This window comes from Carcharhinus amblyrhynchos, chromosome 18 (assembly GCF_965287045.1).
Source record: "Carcharhinus amblyrhynchos chromosome 18, sCarAmb.v2.hapA, whole genome shotgun sequence".
Taxonomy (NCBI): Eukaryota; Metazoa; Chordata; class Chondrichthyes; order Carcharhiniformes; family Carcharhinidae; genus Carcharhinus; species Carcharhinus amblyrhynchos.
This window is the reverse complement of record NC_137341.1, coordinates 55,977,694-55,995,587: the sequence shown is the minus strand read 5'-3', so window position 1 is coordinate 55,995,587 and position 17,894 is coordinate 55,977,694. Positions and strand designations below refer to the sequence as shown.

General features: G+C 43.8%; 1 protein-coding gene across 1 annotated transcript in view; it reads right to left on the bottom strand.

Annotated features, from left to right (window-relative positions):
- Positions 1 to 17,894, bottom strand: part of vps35l (VPS35 endosomal protein sorting factor like) — a 170,733-nt gene that overhangs the window by 33,593 nt on the left and 119,246 nt on the right. Inside the window, exon 27 of the mRNA XM_080207060.1 lies at positions 5,307 to 5,446. Coding sequence (XP_080063186.1) covers positions 5,307 to 5,446 — 140 coding nt within the window. The remainder of the gene's footprint in view (positions 1 to 5,306; positions 5,447 to 17,894) is intronic.

Sequence of the window (17,894 nt, the reverse complement as noted above, 5' to 3'; positions counted from 1 at the left end):
GCTAACCACTGTGCTGCCCAGAGAAGGGGCTCAAACCTGGTTCTGGGAAATGAGGCCAGACGTAGAACATAGAACATAGAACATTACAGCGCAGAACAGGCCCTTCGGCCCACGATGTTGCACCGACCAATTAAAAAGCAATGACCCTCTAACCTAAACCAATCCCTTTCCATCCATAAACCTATCCACGGATCTCTTAAACGCCCCCAAACTAGGCGCATTTACAACTGCAGCAGGCAGGGCATTCCAATCCCTCACCACCCTCTGGGTAAAGAGCCTACCCCTGACATCCATCCTATAACTACCACCCCTTAATTTAAAGCTATGCCCCCTCGTGCTAGCATTCTCCATCCGAGGAAAAAGGCTATCACTATCCACCCTATCTAAACCTCTGATCATCTTATATGTTTCAATAAGGTCCCCTCTTAGCCGCCTTCTTTCTAACGAAAACAACCTCAAATCCCTCAGTCTCTCCTCATAGGACCTCCCCTCCATACCAGGCAACATCCTGGTAAACCTCCTCTGCACCCTCTCCAAAGCCTCCACATCCTTCCTGTAATGTGGGGACCAGAACTGCACACAATACTCCAAGTGCGGCCGCACCAGAGTTGTGTACAGTTGCAACATGACGCTGCGGCTCCTAAATTCAATCCCCCTACCAATAAACGCCAAGACACCGTATGCCTTCTTAACAACCCTATCTACTTGATTCCCAACTTTCAGGGATCTAGGTACACATACACCTAGATCCCTCTGTTCATCCACACTATTCAGAGTCCTACCGTTAGCCCTATACACATCTGTTATTCCTGCCAAAGTGAATTACCTCACACTTTTCTGCATTAAACTCCATCCGCCACCTCTCAGCCCAGCTCTGCAACTTGTCCAAGTCTCCCTGTAAACTATGACACCCCTCCTCACTATCTACCACACCTCTGACTTTGGTGTCATGAGCAAATTTACTAATCCACCCAGCTATACCCTCATCCAGATCATTTATAAAAATTACAAACAGCAGTGGCCCCAAAACAGATCCCTGAGGCACACCACTTGTAACTGAACTCCATGATGAATACTTACCATCAACCACCACCCTCTGTCTCCTATCCGCTAGCCAATTCCTGATCCAATTACCTAAATCACCCTCAATCCCATACATCTGCATTTTCTGCAGAAGCCTTCCATGGTGAACCTTATCAAACGCCTTACTAAAGTCCATATATACCACGTCAACTGCCTTACCCCCATTCACCTCTTTGGTCACTTTCTCAAAAAACTCAATAAGGTTAGTAAGGCACGACCTACCCTCCACAAAACCATGCTGACTATCTCCAATCAATTCATTACTCTCTAAATAACTATAAATCCTATCCCTAATAATTTTTTCTAAAACCTTGCCCACAACAGAAGTAAGACTCACCGGTCTGTAATTCCTGGGGAAGTCTCTGTTCCCCTTCTTAAACAATGGGGCAACATTCGCTATCCTCCAATCTTCTGGCACTATACCTGTGACCAACGACGACCTGAAGATCAGAGCCAGAGGCTCTGCAATCTCCTCTCTTGCCTCCCAGAGAATCCTAGGGTAAATCCCATCCGGCCCAGGGGACTTATCTATTTTCAAGCCCTCAAGAATATCTAGCACATCCTCCTTATCAACTGCAATACTATCCAGTTTACAACCCTGTAACCCAGTGTTCTCCACAGCTACATTTATGTCCCCCTGCATGAATACCGAAGAGAAATATTGGTTCAATGCCTCTCCAATCTCTTCCGGTTCCACACATAACTTCCCACTGCTGTCTCTAACTGGCCCTAATCAATCTTCTGTTCTTAACATATCTATCGAACGCCATAGGATTCTCGTTAATCCTATCAGCCAAAGTCTTCTCATGTCCTCTTTTAGCCCTTCTTAACTCACTCTAACTCCCTCCTAGCCAATCTAAAGCTTTCTAGTGCACTGCCTGAGCCCTCAAGTCTCATCCGGACATAAGCCTCCTTTTTCTTTTTAACCAACGAATCAACTTTTTTAGTGCACCACGGTTCCCTAGCTCGACCATTTCCTCCTTGCCTGACAGGGACATACATATCAAGGACTCGCAGGAGCTGCTCCTTGAAAAAACTCCACATTTCGGACGTTCCCAGACCCTGTAGTCTCCTAGTCCAACCTATGCTTCCTAATTCTCTCCTAATAGCCTCATAATTACCCTTCCCCCAGCTAAAACTACTGACCCGAGGTTCATGCCTATCCCTTTCCATCACTAAGGTGAATGTAACCGAATTGTGGTCACTATCACCAAAATGCACACCAACTTCCAAGTCTAGCACCTGGTCTGGCTCATTTCCCAGCACCAAATCCAATATAGCCTCACCTCTAGTTGGCCTATCAACATACTGAGTCAAAAAACCTTCCTGCACGCTTTGTGCAAAAACTGACCCCTCTAATGAGCTAGAGCTATAGCTATTCCAATCAATATTAGTAAAGTTAAAGTCCCCCATAACAATTATCCTATTACTTTCACTCCTATCCAGGATCATCTCCGCAATCCTTTCCTCAACCTCTCTAGAACTTTTAGGAGGTCTATAAAAGACTCCCAACAGGGTGACCTCTCCTCTCCTATTTCTAACCTCAGCCCATACTACCTCAACAGACAACTCCTCATCAAACTTCCTCTCTGACACCGTGATACAATCCTTGACTAATAATGCTACTCCTCCCCCCCTTCTACCTCCTTCTCTACTCCGACTGAAGCATTTGAACCCCGGAACCTGCAACATCCATTCCTGACCCTGCTCTATCCATGTCTCTGAAATGGCCTCAACATCAAAGTCCCAGGTACTGATCCACGCTGCAAGTTCATCCACTTTATTGCAAATACTCCTCGCATTAAAGTGTACGCATTTCAAACCCTGCTCTGCTCCACCCCCACGATGCCGTGCATTGCAGTCCCCATCTATGCCCCCCTCACTTTCATCCCTGCTAGTTGATTGATATCTCAGTGGGAGACCATTTTGGGAACAATGATCACAATTCTATAAGTTTCAAATTACTTGTAGAAAAGGATAGAAGTAGTCCAGAGTGAAATACTAAACTGGGGACAGGCTAACCATGGCAGTATTCGGCAGGAATTTGGGAATGTAGACTGGGGGCTTTCATTGGAGCATAGAAGGATGAAGTTGGGGGAGGGGGAACCTGATAGAGGTTTACAAGATTATGAGGGGCTTGGATAGAGTGGATAGTCAGAGTCTTTTTCCCAGGGTCAAAGGCTCAATTACTCAGGTGTATAGGTTGAGATGAGAGGGGAAAAAGTTTAAAAAAAATGTAAGGGGCAAGTTTTTTCAGAGGATGGTGAATGCCTGGAACGCGCTGCTGGAGGAGGTGGTGGAAGCAGATTCTATAACAACGTTCAAGAGGCATCTGGATAGATACATGAATAGGCAGAGATTAGAGGGATATGGACCACATAGAGGCAAGAAAATATTAGATAAAAGAGCCATCTGTATCAGCACAGATTTGGTGGGCTGAAAGGCCTGTTCCTGTGTTGTACTATTCTTTGTTCCACAGGGATTCTCCCAATCTAATGCCCTGGTATTCAAAGCCGCAAATTAGGCCTTTGCTCTAGTGCTGGCTCTGGTGAGAAAACCTGCTGCAAGCATCCCCACGTACAAGACACCGCCCCACCCCCCCGGGACACGGCCCACCGGCTCCCCCGCCCCTGGACACAGCCGTGCCAGGGCAGGTCCCCCTCTCCCTGGGAGATATATCTACCTTTGTGCCCCCGGCAAGATCACTTCAATTGCCTCAGGTTTTACAAGACTTTTTGTAAACCTTGCTGATGTAGGGGGGAATTCGGAAAACAATATCTCACCGGTGAGAACCTGCCTTTCCGATTCTCATGAGGTTTTGGATCTACGTTGCCATTTGTGCTCACAGGAAATATGGAAACAAAATCATTTCCTCTGTGGACAAAAATGAGAGTTTAAAGTAGGAACTTGTTCCACAAAAGCTAGTCACACAAACATTGCCTAGAATGTGTGTGGTAATGCACCAGGTGTTCACACTTCCTGAACACACACAGTCACTGACACACAACAAGAGGAATGGGACAAAGTAGAACTCATTATATAAGCTCAGTCACGTTCTGTTCATTTTGCACATATATAGGTATCTTTGCAATCCTCCTTTTAACTGCTGCAAGATTACTTTATTTTTACTCCAGGCCCTGTTGCCCACCCTTCCTGCACTTTCCCCACTGTTTGGTCTCTGACGTGCTCTGCAATCCTGGCCAGTTCATCTATCTACCCTGCTACAAGACACTAGCAGCCAAAACCTGCGAGGCACCAACAATCCCAGTGAATTTGACATTCCTCTGCCATTGATATTCACCAGCGCTCTGCCCACTTTTCTGGCATTACCATTTCCAGTTGCTGCTACTTCACAACACTCTATCTAAACACAGGGTAACATTAACAAGCTAATATTTCACTTGGATGAAACGATGAAGCAGCAACATCAACATTAACAAACAGATAACAAAGCTAAACTGCAACATGCACTCATGTCAAAGCTCTCTGTGAAATGAAACACAAAAACACTATTAAAACCAGCCCACTCCACAGTAGCTAGCATGATTCACCAAATAACATGAAAAATACTAAGTTTAATTATACAAAATAGTGCCTTCTTGAAGCAAATAATTGATATTTCATGCAAGAAATTAAATGTTCACTTTGGAATTCCTTTTCTAAACCTCTGCACCTCTCTCTGCTCATTCAACATGCTCCTTACAACCTGCCTCTTTGACCAAGCTTTTGGTCACCTGTCCCACTATCTAATGTGGCTCAGTGTCAAATGTTGTGGATGACATTCCTGAGATATTGTGAGATGTTTTTAGTATGCTAAAAATAAGTTGTTGTTGGCAGACTTCTAATTGTGTTGAATCAAAGTTTGATTTAAAGGTAAGATTAGAATATGGCTTTAAAGTGTCTGAATCACAATGATCCAATTATTTCTTGGCCTTTAATGCTTTCCACTTAAAGCACAAGCAGGCAAGTGGCCGCAGGCCTGTTCAGACTGAGCCAGTTTTACTGGAGATCCAGCTGACAGACCCATTAACCTTCTGATTCCCTCTTAATCCGGAAGCACTCAGCAGCTGAGTATCTTCCTTCAGTAGTTTAGCCTTGGTCAGGATAAAACACAGCATCCGACCATTTCATGGCAGCTCTGAAAATCCCAACAAACAATACCTTCTCTGCCCAAAATATTCTGCTTCACATTTGAAAGCAGCGAAACAGCTGAGGATACTTACAGGCACGACCAACAATGTGGAGAAGAAGTTATTAAGGAACTCGAGAAGAAACCCTTCCGAAGATCTCATCTTCCCATCTATGTTTAACATCTTTGGTACATCTGCAACAAGGCTGATTGCAGCTTTAAAGAAGGCATCAGCTGGTTAAACAAAACAAGTGCAATTATTATAATTTAAAATTCAACAGTTTCACCCTAAAACAAGTTACTTTCTTCCTTTATACTTTTTCTTGAACTTTTCTCCAACACTGCTCCCACCCAATAATCAATCCTGCAATTATACAGTTAGGTTAGCTAATCTTTTTAATTATGTTCTTACTTTAGATAAGAGATTATTAGTCACGAATAACATGCTAATAATCCACACAAAAAACAAGAGAAAACTGATTATTATTATTGCAGCAAGTTTACACAATCACTTTTGACTCAGCTTGTAATTCTCTCCAAAGAGCAGGGCAAGGATGGAGGTGGGCAGTTACAATGGAGTAGCTCCATTATCCATTCCATTCCCATCAATCTGCAGTTTGAATACTGTTGGTTTAGTGAGTGATACTGACTCCACTAGCCTGCAGCAAGTGGAATCACTTCTCAAGTGAGTGTCCCCATGCCAGGAAGTGAAGCAAACTTCCGAGTGGGACAAAAAGGAGCAGCAGGTGCCTTTGTGTGTTAAAATATCTGTGCCTTTTCTGCTGTTTTCATCACTTCCCCAGCCACTGTGGAAAAGGAAATCACAATGACGAATTTTCCTGTGTTCTGGTGGTTCCAAAGCAGACCAATGTCTGTCCAAAGTGTCTGCTCACACTGAAGTCCACACAAGTGTTTAGAATTACCTCTCTGCTCTACAGAAGATCAGGATGGAACAGGGGAAATCCAAAATGGAAAGGCAAACATTTGTGTAAAAATCAGAATGTTTCTGATTATTAACTTAATTTTGTTAGGCTTTGTACTGGATACAATTTCTTCAACCTTGTCTTCATTTTGGAAGGGGGATAAACTGCATTCGCTGAGGATAAATATTGAAAAAATTCTCAAACAACTTCACATGTAAATTACTCACTTCTAATTCATTCATTTCAGCTGATCTACACAAATGCTGTGCCAACTAACATTTCCTTCTAATGATCGCAATGCAGAAAAAGATTAAAATAATGTTGCTTTATTTCACTTAAAAACCATTAGTCCAGAGTAGCAGATGATGGATAGTTCATCAGACACAAGCCAATCCAATTCTGCTGCTGAGTTAAAAGCATGTTTGCACACAAATATTTTCTACTCAAGACACATAAAATGTTAATTAATTGTTGAGACAAGAGATTGAAAACAAATCAAAATAAGTCAGTCAATGTTGGAAATATCAATGTTCACCCAATATATTCATTTCCAGATCTGGTCTGTGTGTGCCAGTCTGTTTTATTTTTACAGCTGTTCATTTTTTAACATGAAGAACCATTAATGTGAAATCACCATAGCAACAGCACAGTACACTCATGTTAAAAGATCTCAGGAACCAACTGTTTACTGATTTTACTGGGGAGCATACTATAGCAATGACAAAAAAAGCAGCTGGAACTCTGTCATCGCAGGAGCTTGTAACGTTTGTGCAATTTTCTGCTTCACTTTGTATTTTCTCCACTAGTGGCTTATTCAGTGAAAAATTTAACAACGTGATGAGTTTGAATATATGGAACATGTTTAATTAAAATATTATTTTACTTCAAAATGTACATTCCTGATTGAGATAATGCAATTACAGAATGGATCTCAGTAAGCTGACAATAAAAACATCTTCTCTGTTATAGTGTCAGGCAGTAAAAAGTCTGACAACACCAGGTTTTAGTCCAACCGATTTATTTGATAGTAAACGTACAAGTGTCAGGCCTCAGCAAGCTGCAATTAACACTGCAGACAGAGTCAGGTCAACCAACATTTACCGTTAAAGGAACAGAGTTAATGCTTCACATTGATGGCATTTAATCACAACTGGAAGAAGTTAGAGACAGGAACACAATTTAAGCAGCATGAGGGGAAGGGAGGAAGAAGGAGGAAGGGTTTCTGAAAGGCTGGAAGACAGGAATGATTAAATGATAAAAAGGGTGAAGGCATGAAGTAAACGGAGTGGTAATGGGACAAATAAAGAACCACAAACTGGCCCTAGAAGGCTATAATCACTAACAACAGAACCAGAACCAACTATCTAACAAAATGGAAGCAGTGATTATAACCTGAAATTGTTGACTATAATTTACCCTTCAGTATGTCACACGTTTTGAAGAACTAAAAGCTGCTTCCTAACTAAATGGTAAAGAAAGAGGAAATAGGGGGCACAATGGGGGGGGGCAGGAGGTGGTGAAGGCATAGTTAGGGTTAGGGTGGGGGAGGCATGGTTAGGGTGAGGATGGGGGTTGGAGTAAGTACACTGGGGAAGCTAGTGCAGAGCACTCATGCTGCATTGCGCAAAGTGCCCCACTCTCCAGGGGAAGCAGGAGACCCTATTCTAATCAGCCCTCCCCAACCAAAATTGGTGCATCACCACATTCTCAAAGAGTCCCCTGGCAGACCTCTGACATGCCTCCTTTCATGGCCCATCCCCATGCAGAGCTCCCTCCCCTGCTGACCACTTGCAGAATGCCCCCTGAATGTGCATACCCACTCCCCGTCAGAGCCTCGCCCCCACTCAGGCCCCACCCCACCTCTTGGCACTGCCCAGGCACACAGTGCCAAATTGGCACTGACCAGCCATGCCTCCAACCACCCAGCACCCTCAGTGGCCTCTGATTCTCCAGAGTGCCCATGGCACCGATTTTCTGCTAATGCAGACTAGTAGTGGTTCTCGCAGGTGAGGGGAAAGCAGGACCAAGCAAAGACTTTAACTTCTGTTTTTCTCTTTGTGCCCAAGGATCAGAAGGATAGCAAATTGATTGGTGCCTGGCACAAATTGTTTTTTTGCCCTGGCACGCTATCTTTCCAGCTTGCCACGCTGACTGACCAGCGCAGTGAGCCAGTGAGAACATGCCCTTTGTGCTTATCTATAAAGACTTTAACCATACAATCATACCAGACAAAGCTGGTTTAAAACACGCAGGTTTGCAGCTCGTGTGCACAGCATGTTAGTATGTTGCAAGTTGAGTTTCTTAATCTCCCATATGGTTCGTTCCAAATCTCAGCCAATTTATTAGAAACGAAAAGGGAGAGATCCAAGGTAAAGGATCTCTTAAAAGGACTCAGTTCAGTTCTGAACCACAAAACAGCAGCAACAGACTGCAATCAAATTTATAATTAAAATGATAAAAAGCAGCCATTTTATTCCAACTGTCTTCACAATTTAACTGCAAAGTAGAACGACTGAGACTTTTCATGCTGCTCACTGCAGTGATCCTGTATTTACCAAAGATATTTACCTTTGACTTTACAGTGAAAACAAAGTATCTTGAAGAAAAGTCAATTATATTATCTTATAGAATTGCCACTTTCCCAAATCTCTGATTTTTCACACTGATTCTTTATGTTGCTGCATTTTGGAAAAGTTGGAGACAAACTAGAGGACAATTTTCTGAATGTGGCATCATTTGGATTGGAACTTTTCTCATTCATTATTCCCACTGCTCTCTTCCGTCTATCTCCCAATATCTCTACATGGATCTGGAGTTACTTATATGATTGATTGCAATTTCTATTTCCCACCTTTTTGTTTAAACCCCAAGGTAAGGAGTAATATACTTGCCAACAGATGGTAGGCACGCAGATCTGGCAGAGGGGCTGTTCAGGAGCTGCTGCGTTGGTTATGCATTTTAAAGATTGACCATCTCTTGCCCTCCTGAACATGAGACCCAACTGCTATTCTCTCAATTCAATTCTCATTAAACAGGCTGAATATAGAATACAGAGGGCAAGAAAAATGTGATGTGATAAGAGAAACAAAGAGAGTATGAGAAGAGACTAACATAAAAAAGGAATCCTTTTTATGGACAATAGTGCCACTATGCCTATAGTGGAACGATTAGAGAAGGTTGAGAGATTTAATAAAAGGTATTCAAAATCATGAGGGGGCTGGACAGAGTAGATAGAGCGAAGCTGTCCCCAGTGGCAGACACAGGAGACAGGACTCAGGACAAATAGCAAAAGAATCAAAAGGCAATTAGGAGGATTTTATTTCTAAAGAAACAGAGCATGTGGTTAAAGCTAGAATGCTTTGGGTCTACTGGATTGTGTGATGGAAGCAGTTTGATTATATGGAAAACACAAACAGAAACAACTGCAAGTCCAGGCTTGAAGGCACAACAGGAAAGTGAATCATTACACCAGATTGCAATATTAAGCAAAGTCAAATGTAACTGCAACTGCTTATTATCTGCAAAGATTAGATGCCTAGCAACAAACAAGAGCATTCACCAGTAATACAATGTGGACAGATTATTCTATTTCAAGATTGCAAAGAAAATCTGGTCAAAAATTGAGAGCTGTCCACTCTTTGTAAAATACAAATTAACCTGATTCATACAAATTTACTTCATAAATTAAACATTATTCCATTTTTCTGAAGTATCACAGCTTTATGGTCTAATGTATCTAGGTTGTCAAGTATTTAATTACACTATAATCAGCGTGCAAGCTTTCTGAAATGAAAAGTTGAGCCTCCCTAAAATTACAACAGCAACAAGCAACTCCAGGTGCACAGACAAAAATACAGTAATCAGAGTCAACATCGTTTATAACGAAGCTCTGGTGAATATTCAAACAGCAAGTACAACAGTACTTAATTCACCATTTGGTTATGTAGATTCTCAGAAATTTGTCTCAAACACTGTTTGTTGCCGGTTTCCTATCTGACACGGTATGAAGGCAACTAACAAAGGAAATTAATAACACCACTGTTCAGGAAAGGAGGGAGAGAGAAAATGGGGAACTACCAGGCAATTAGTCTGGCATCATTCGTCAAGAAAATGCACTTGGAAAATCAAAGTTTGATCAAACAAAGTCAACACAGCTTTAAGAAAGGATATTGGTGTTGGACAAAAGCAAAGCTTTTGGAGGGTGTAACCAGTGACTAAAGGGGAACCAGTAGATTGGATTTGAATATTGGTTAGCAAGTTAACTCTGAATGGCTGAGATGTTGCCATGGAGAATGCTTCAGGAAACTACAAGCTCTCTCTTGGGTAACTGAAGGAAAGATGCAAAGCTTGAATCTATTCCTTTAAGAACCACAGAAAAGTTGCAGCAGAGGAGGAGGCTATTCGGTCCATCTTGTCTATACTAGCCAAAACATTCAGGTGTCCTTAAGGTGAGGATGGAAGCGATGCGGAGGAGAGAGATACGGACAGGTTGAGTGAGTGGACACAAGGTAACAGGAGTATAATGTCATCCTTCCTCATGGGCTTATTCACTTTGGTTGCAAGAATGGAAAAGTAGACTGTTTTAATTTTCAAGAGGCGTGAAACTTGTAAATGCTGATGTTCAGAGGGACGTGGGTGCACTCGTATAAGGGTCACACATTAGCATGCAGATGCAGTAAGATTTAACAAAGAGTATACTGGTCTCAAATCACAAAAGGGAGTGAAGTTCAAGGATAGGTAAGTTGATATAATAATGCAAGGTTTTGGTGAAAGCAAAACTTTCACTCTGCGTGAGAGCGGAGGTTCACTAGATCGGTCCCTCGGATGACAGGGATGTCTATAAGAGGCTGAGTCAGTTGGGTCTATATTCTCTGATGTTTAGCAGAATAAGAGCTAACCACATTGGGCCAAAGAAGATTCTGAAAGGCTCGACAGGGTAAATAGATGAGCTTGTTTCCCCTGGTTGGAGAATCGAGAAGACAGGCTCACAGTCTCAGGATAAGAAATAATCATTTAGGATTGTGATAAGGAGGTATGAGAATACAGTGTGCATGAGTTATGCAATATGGACAAGTTGCTCTATTTTAGAATTGTAGAAAAGCTGGTTGAAGATGGAAAGCAGTGCCCTTTTTGTAAAATGCAAATTAATCTGGCCTGTTCAAGTCTCTGAAATGAGAATACAGAAATCAAGTCAGTCATATGGTAAATACAACAGAATGGACATGATGATGACAACAACCAAATACAGAGGGGGAATATAGTGATTACAAAGATTAATTCCATAAACCTCTCCATAAGGGAATACAAGTGCTTCACAGAAAGATAGTTCTGATTAACTCTACATCTTCTGACTGGAATGGATAAGACTGAATCAAACAGTAACACTGTTGAAGCTAAGTCTTGCAGCTTGAAGGTTACAACATTCATGGCTGGAGTACTATGTGCAGTTTTGGTCACCGCACATGTGCAAGGATATTTCGGCCCTGGAGAGAGTGCAGAGGAGGTTCACTAGGCTGATACTGGAAATGAGGGGGTTGGCCTATGAAGAGAGACTAAATAGACTGGGTCTGTACTCGGAGTTTAGAAGGATGAGGGGGAATCTTCTGAGATGTATAAGATAATGAAGGGGATGGATAGGGTAGAGGTAGAGAGATTCTTCCCGCTTAGAAAGGATAGCAGGACTAGAGGGCACAGCCTCAAGATAAGGTTTGTGTGGGGGGGGGGGGGGGGGGTGCAGTTTAGATCGGAGTTGAGGAGGAACTTCTTCACTCAAAGGGTGGTGAATCTCTGGAATTCTCTGCCCGTTGAAGTGGTGGAGGCTGCCTCGCTAAATTTATTTAAGTCACGGGTAGATAGGTTTCTGATAGACAAGGGAATTAAGGGTTATGGGGAGAAAGCAGGAAAGTGGAACTGATCCATTTCAGATCAGCCATGATCTTATTGAATGGCGGGGCAGGCTCGAAGGGCTAGATGGCCTACTCCTGCTCCTATTTCTTATGTTCTTATGGCTAATCATAAGTGATCAGTGGAAAAGAACTGCAATCGTGTCAGACAAACTATTAAGGCTGCAAATTGACATCACCGTCCTCAGCAAGATTATCTTCATGAGGGGAGACAGCTGGAGAATCATAGAATCCCTGCAGTCGAGAAGAGGCTATTTGGCCCATCTAGTCTGCACTCACTCTCTGACAGACTTTTAATCCAGGTCCCGTCCCCCCCCGCCCTACCCTTGTAACCTCTCACGTTTCCCTTGGCTAGTCTATCTAACCTATTCATCTTGGGACACTAAGGGACAATTTAGCATGGAAAAAACAAGGAGGATACACTGTCAACCAAAAGGCTGACAGTGTCCTTCATGTCTACAGAGATGGTTTTGCCATCCAGAATAAGATCTTGGATGTATTGCTAGAACATCCCACTTGTACAAATGAAAGACTCACGACTCTTCACCCACAACTCAACTAACACCAAAATGTTGCAAGGCTCAAAAGTTCAAGAGAAAATACGTCTCAGCACCAAAAACGTCCAAAGAGGAAATCCGAATGCAGCCGTCAAATAATCTGGAAAATCTCCCCACATCCAACTCAATTTCACAATGGGATCAAATAAAGTCAGTTGTGCCCAGACCATTTATGTTCATGCCTCGCGCTCACCAGGATTGTGTTGATGCAAATAGTGATCAAATATACTTGACCACCCGGATTAACAACGAGCAGCCCTCATCATCTGGCAGAACAACTCAAGCTCACAAGTCAAGGCAGCATTCCACCAACACCAGACTGATGCCTAAAGACAAATCAGGGGATCAAAAACATTTGGTGAGAAGAGAAAGTCCGATTGACCCAACACTGCGATCAGCACGACATGCAGGGATTTTTTTAAACCATAAGGAACAATTAAGAAGCAAACGGAGTTTTATTCTTCATTGCCAGAGGGATGGAGTTTAAAAACAGCGAGGTTATGCTGCAGCTGTATAAGGTGCTGCTGAGACCACATTTGGAGTAACATACAGAGTTTTGGTCCCTTGAATTGAGAAAGGATATACTGGCACTGGAGGGGGTGCAGAGGAGATTCACGAGGTTGATTCCAGAATTGAGGGGGTGCAGAGGAGATTCACGAGGTTGATTCCAGAATTGAGGGGGTGCAGAGGAGATTCACGAGGTTGATTCCAGAATTGAGGGGGTGCAGAGGAGATTCACGAGGTTGATTCCAGAATTGAGGGGGTGCAGAGGAGATTCACGAGGTTGATTCCAGAATTGAGGGGGTGCAGAGGAGATTCACGAGGTTGATTCCAGAATTGAGGGGGTGCAGAGGAGATTCACTAGGGTGATTCCAGAATTGAGGGGGTGCAGAGGAGATTCACGAGGTTGATTCCAGAATTGAGGGGGTGCAGAGGAGATTCACGAGGTTGATTCCAGGATTGAGGGGGTGCAGAGGAGATTCACGAGGTTGATTCCAGAATTGAGGGGGTGCAGAGGAGATTCACTAGGTTGATTCCAGAATTGAGGGGGGTGCAGAGGAGATTCACGAGGTTAATTCCAGAATTGAGGGGATGCAGAGGAGATTCACGAGGTTGATTGTAGAATTGAGGGGGTTGGCTTATGAGGACAGACTGAGTAGGCTGGGGCTATACTCATTGGAATTCAGAAGAACGAGGGGAGATTTTATAGAAACATATAAGATTATGAAGGGAATAGAGAAGATAGAAGCAGGAAGGCTGTTTCCACTGGCAGGTGAAACTAGAACTAGGGGGCATAGCCTCAAAATAAGGGGAAGCAGATTTAGGACTGAGTTGTAGAGGAACTTCTTCACCCAAAGGGTTGTGAATCTGTGGAATTTCCTGCCCAGTTGAGGCTCCCTCATTGAATGTTTTTAAGGCAAGGAAAGATAGATTTTTGAACAGTAAAGGAATTAAGGGTTATGGTGAGCAGGCGGGTAAGTGGAGCTGTGTCTTTGGGGGGGGGGGGGGGGGGGGGGGGGGGGGTCGTCACATGGCCTACTTTGTCATTTTTATAAATGACCTGGATGAGGGCATAGAAAGGTGGGTTAGTAAATTTGCAGATAAGACTAAAGTCGGTGGGGTTGTGGACAACGTGGAAGGATGTTCCAGGTTATAGGTAAGCTGCAGAGCTGGGCTGAAAGGTGGCAAACAGAGTTTATTGCAGAAAAGTGTGAAGTGATACACGTTGGAAGGAGTAACAGGAATAGAGTACTGGGCTAATGGTAAGATACTTGGTAGTGTGGTTGAGCAGAGATCTCAGTGTCCATGTGCACTGATCCCTGAAAGTTAATACCCAGGTTGATAGGGTTGTTAAGAAGGCGTACGGTGTGTTAGTTTTTATTGGTAGAGGGATTGAGTTTCAGAGCGATGAGGTCATATTGCAGCTGTACAAAACTCTGGTGCGGCTGCACTTGGAGTATTGCATACAGTTCTGGTCGCTGCATTATAGGAAGGATATGGAAGCATCGGAAAGGGTGCAGAGGAGGTTTACCAGGATGTTGCCTGGTATGGTGGGAAGGTCTTATGAGGAAAGGCTGAGGGACTCGAGGCTGTTTTCGTTAGAGCGAAGGTTAAGATGTAAGATGATCACGGGATTAGATAGGGTGGACAGTGAAAGCCTTTTTCCTCGGATGGAGATGGCTAATGAGGGGACATAGCTTTAAATTGATAGATATAGGACAGATAGAACATAGAACATAGAACACTACAGCGCGGAACAGGCCCTTCGGCCCACAATGTTGCGCCGACCAGTCTTATTATTAAAAAAAAACATTGACCCACTAATCTAAACCAATCCCTTTTCGTCCATAAACCTATCCACCAATCTCTTAAACGCCCCCAAACTAGGCGCATTTACAACTGCAGCCGGCAGGGCATTCCAGTCCCTCACCACCCTCTGGGTAAAGAACCTGCCCCTGACATCTGTCCTATAACTACCCCCCCTTAATTTAAAGCCGTGCCCCCTCGTGCTAGATTTCTCCATCCGAGGAAACAGGCTATCACCATCCACCCTATCTAAACCTCTAATCATCTTATATGTTTCTATAAGATCCCCTCTTAGCCGCCTTCTTTCCAGTGAAAACAACCCCAAATCCCTCAGTCTCTCCTCATAGGACCTCCCCTGCATACCAGGCAACATCCTGGTAAACCTCCTCTGCACCCTCTCCAAAGCCTCCACATCCTTCCTGTAATGTGGGGACCAGAACTGCACACAGTACTCCAAGTGCGGCCGCACCAGAGTTGTGTACAGTTGCAACATGACGCTGCGACTCCTAAATTCAATCCCCCTACCAATAAACGCCAAGACACCGTACGCCTTCTTAACAACCTTATCTACTTGATTCCCAACTTTCAGGGATCTATGTACACATACACCTAGATCCCTCTGCTCCTCCACTCTATTCAAAGTCCTCCCGTTAGCCCTATACTCAACACATCTGTTATTCCTACCGAAATGGATTACCTCACACTTCTCCGCATTAAACTCCATTAGCCACCTCGCGGCCCAGCTCTGCAACCTGTCCAAGTCACCCTGCAAACTTCGACACCCTTCCTCACAATCTACCACACCTCCGACTTTGGTGTCATCAGCAAACTTACTAATCCACCCAACTATACCCTCATCCAGATCATTAATAAAGATTACAAACAGCAGTGGCCCCAAAACAGATCCCTGAGGCACACCACTCATAACCGCACTCCATGATGAATAATTACCATCAACCACCACCCTCTGTCTCCTATCTGCTAACCAATTCCTGATCCAAGTACCTAAATTACCACCAATCCCATACATCTGCATTTTCTGCAGAAGCATACCATGGTGAACCTTATCAAACGCCTTACTAAAATCCATATACACCACGTCAACTGCCTTACCCCTATCCACCTCTTTGGTCACTTTCTCAAAGAACTCGATAAGGTTAGTAAGGCACGACCTTCCCGCTACAAAACCATGCTGACTATCTCTAATCAATTCATTACTCTCCAAATAACTATAAATCCTATCCCTAATAATTCTTTCTAAAACCTTGCCCACTACAGAAGTAAGACTCACTGGTCTGTAATTCCCAGGGAAGTCTCTGCTCCCCTTCTTAAACAATGGGACAACATTCGCTGTCCTCCAATCTTCCGGTACTATACCAGAGACCAACGACGACCTGAAGATCAGAGCCAGTGGCTCTGCAATCACCTCTCTTGCCTCCCATAGAATCCTAGGGTAAATCCCGTCCGGACCAGGGGACTTATCTATTTTCAACCCATCTAGAATATCCAAAACATCCTCTGTATCAACTACAATACTTTCTATTTTACACCCCTTCACCCCAGTGACCTCCTCAGCTACATTCATATCGTCCTGCGTGAACACCGAAGAGAAATAATGGTTCAATGCCTCTCCAATCTCTTCCGGTTCCACACACAACTTCCCCCTACTGTCTGTAACTGGCCCTAATCTTGCCCTAACCAACCTTCTGTTCTTGACATACCTATAGAACGCCTTAGGATTCTCCTTAATCCTATCAGCCAAAGTCATCTCATGCCCTCTTCTAGCCCTTCTTAACTCCCTCTTCAACTCCCTCCTAGCCAATCTAAAGCTTTCTACTGCACTACCCGAGCCCTCAAGCCTCATCCGAACATAGGCCTCCTTCTTCTTCCTAACCAACAAATCAACTTTTTTTGTGCACCACGGTTCCCTAGCCCTACCAATTCCTCCTTGCCTGACAGGGACATACCTATCACAGACCCACAGTAGCTGCTCCTTGAAAAAACTCCACATTTCAGACGTTCCTAGTCCCTGTAATCTCCTAGTCCAATCAATGCTTCCTAATTCTCTCCTAATGGCCTCATAATTACCCTTCCCCCAGCTAAAACTACTGACCCGAGGTTCATGCCTATCCCTTTCCATCACTAAGGTGAACGTAACCGAATTGTGGTCACTATCACCAAAAAGCACACCAACTTCCAAGTCTAGCACCTGGTCCGGCTCATTTCCCAGCACCAAGTCCAATATAGCCTCACCTCTAGTTGGCCTATCTACATACTGAGTCAAAAAACCTTCCTGCACACTTTGAACAAAAACTGACCCCTCTAACGAGCTAGAGCTATAACAATTCCAATCAATGTTAGTAAAGTTAAAATCCCCCATAACAATTACCCTATTACTTTCACTCCTAGCCAGGATCGTCTCTGCAATCCTTTCCTCAACCTCTCTAGAACTTTTTGGAGGTCTATAAAAGACTCCCAACAGGGTGACCTCTCCTCTCCTATTTCTAATTTCTGCCCATACTACCTCAACAGACAAGTCCTCATTAAACTTCCTCTCTGACACTGTGATATAGTCCTTGACCAATAATGCTACTCCACCCCCCCTTCTACCTCCTTCTCTACTCCGACTAAAGCACTTGTACCCCGGCACCTGCAACATCCATTCCTGACCCTGCTCTATCCACGTCTCTGAAATGGCCACAACATCAAAGTCCCAGGTACTGGTCCACGCTGCAAGTTCATCCACTTTATTGCGAATACTCCTCGCGTTAAAGTATATACATTTCAAACCTCGCTCCGCCCCACCCCCACAATGCCTTGCAATGCCGTCCCCTTCTATGCCCCCCTCACTTTCACCCCCTCTACCCAGGATCCCACCTGAGGTAGGTTCTTTACTCAGTAGTAAGGGCATGGAATGCCCTGCCTGTGACAGTTGTGGACTTGCCAACTGTAAGGGCATTTAAATGGTCATTGATAAACATATGGATGATAT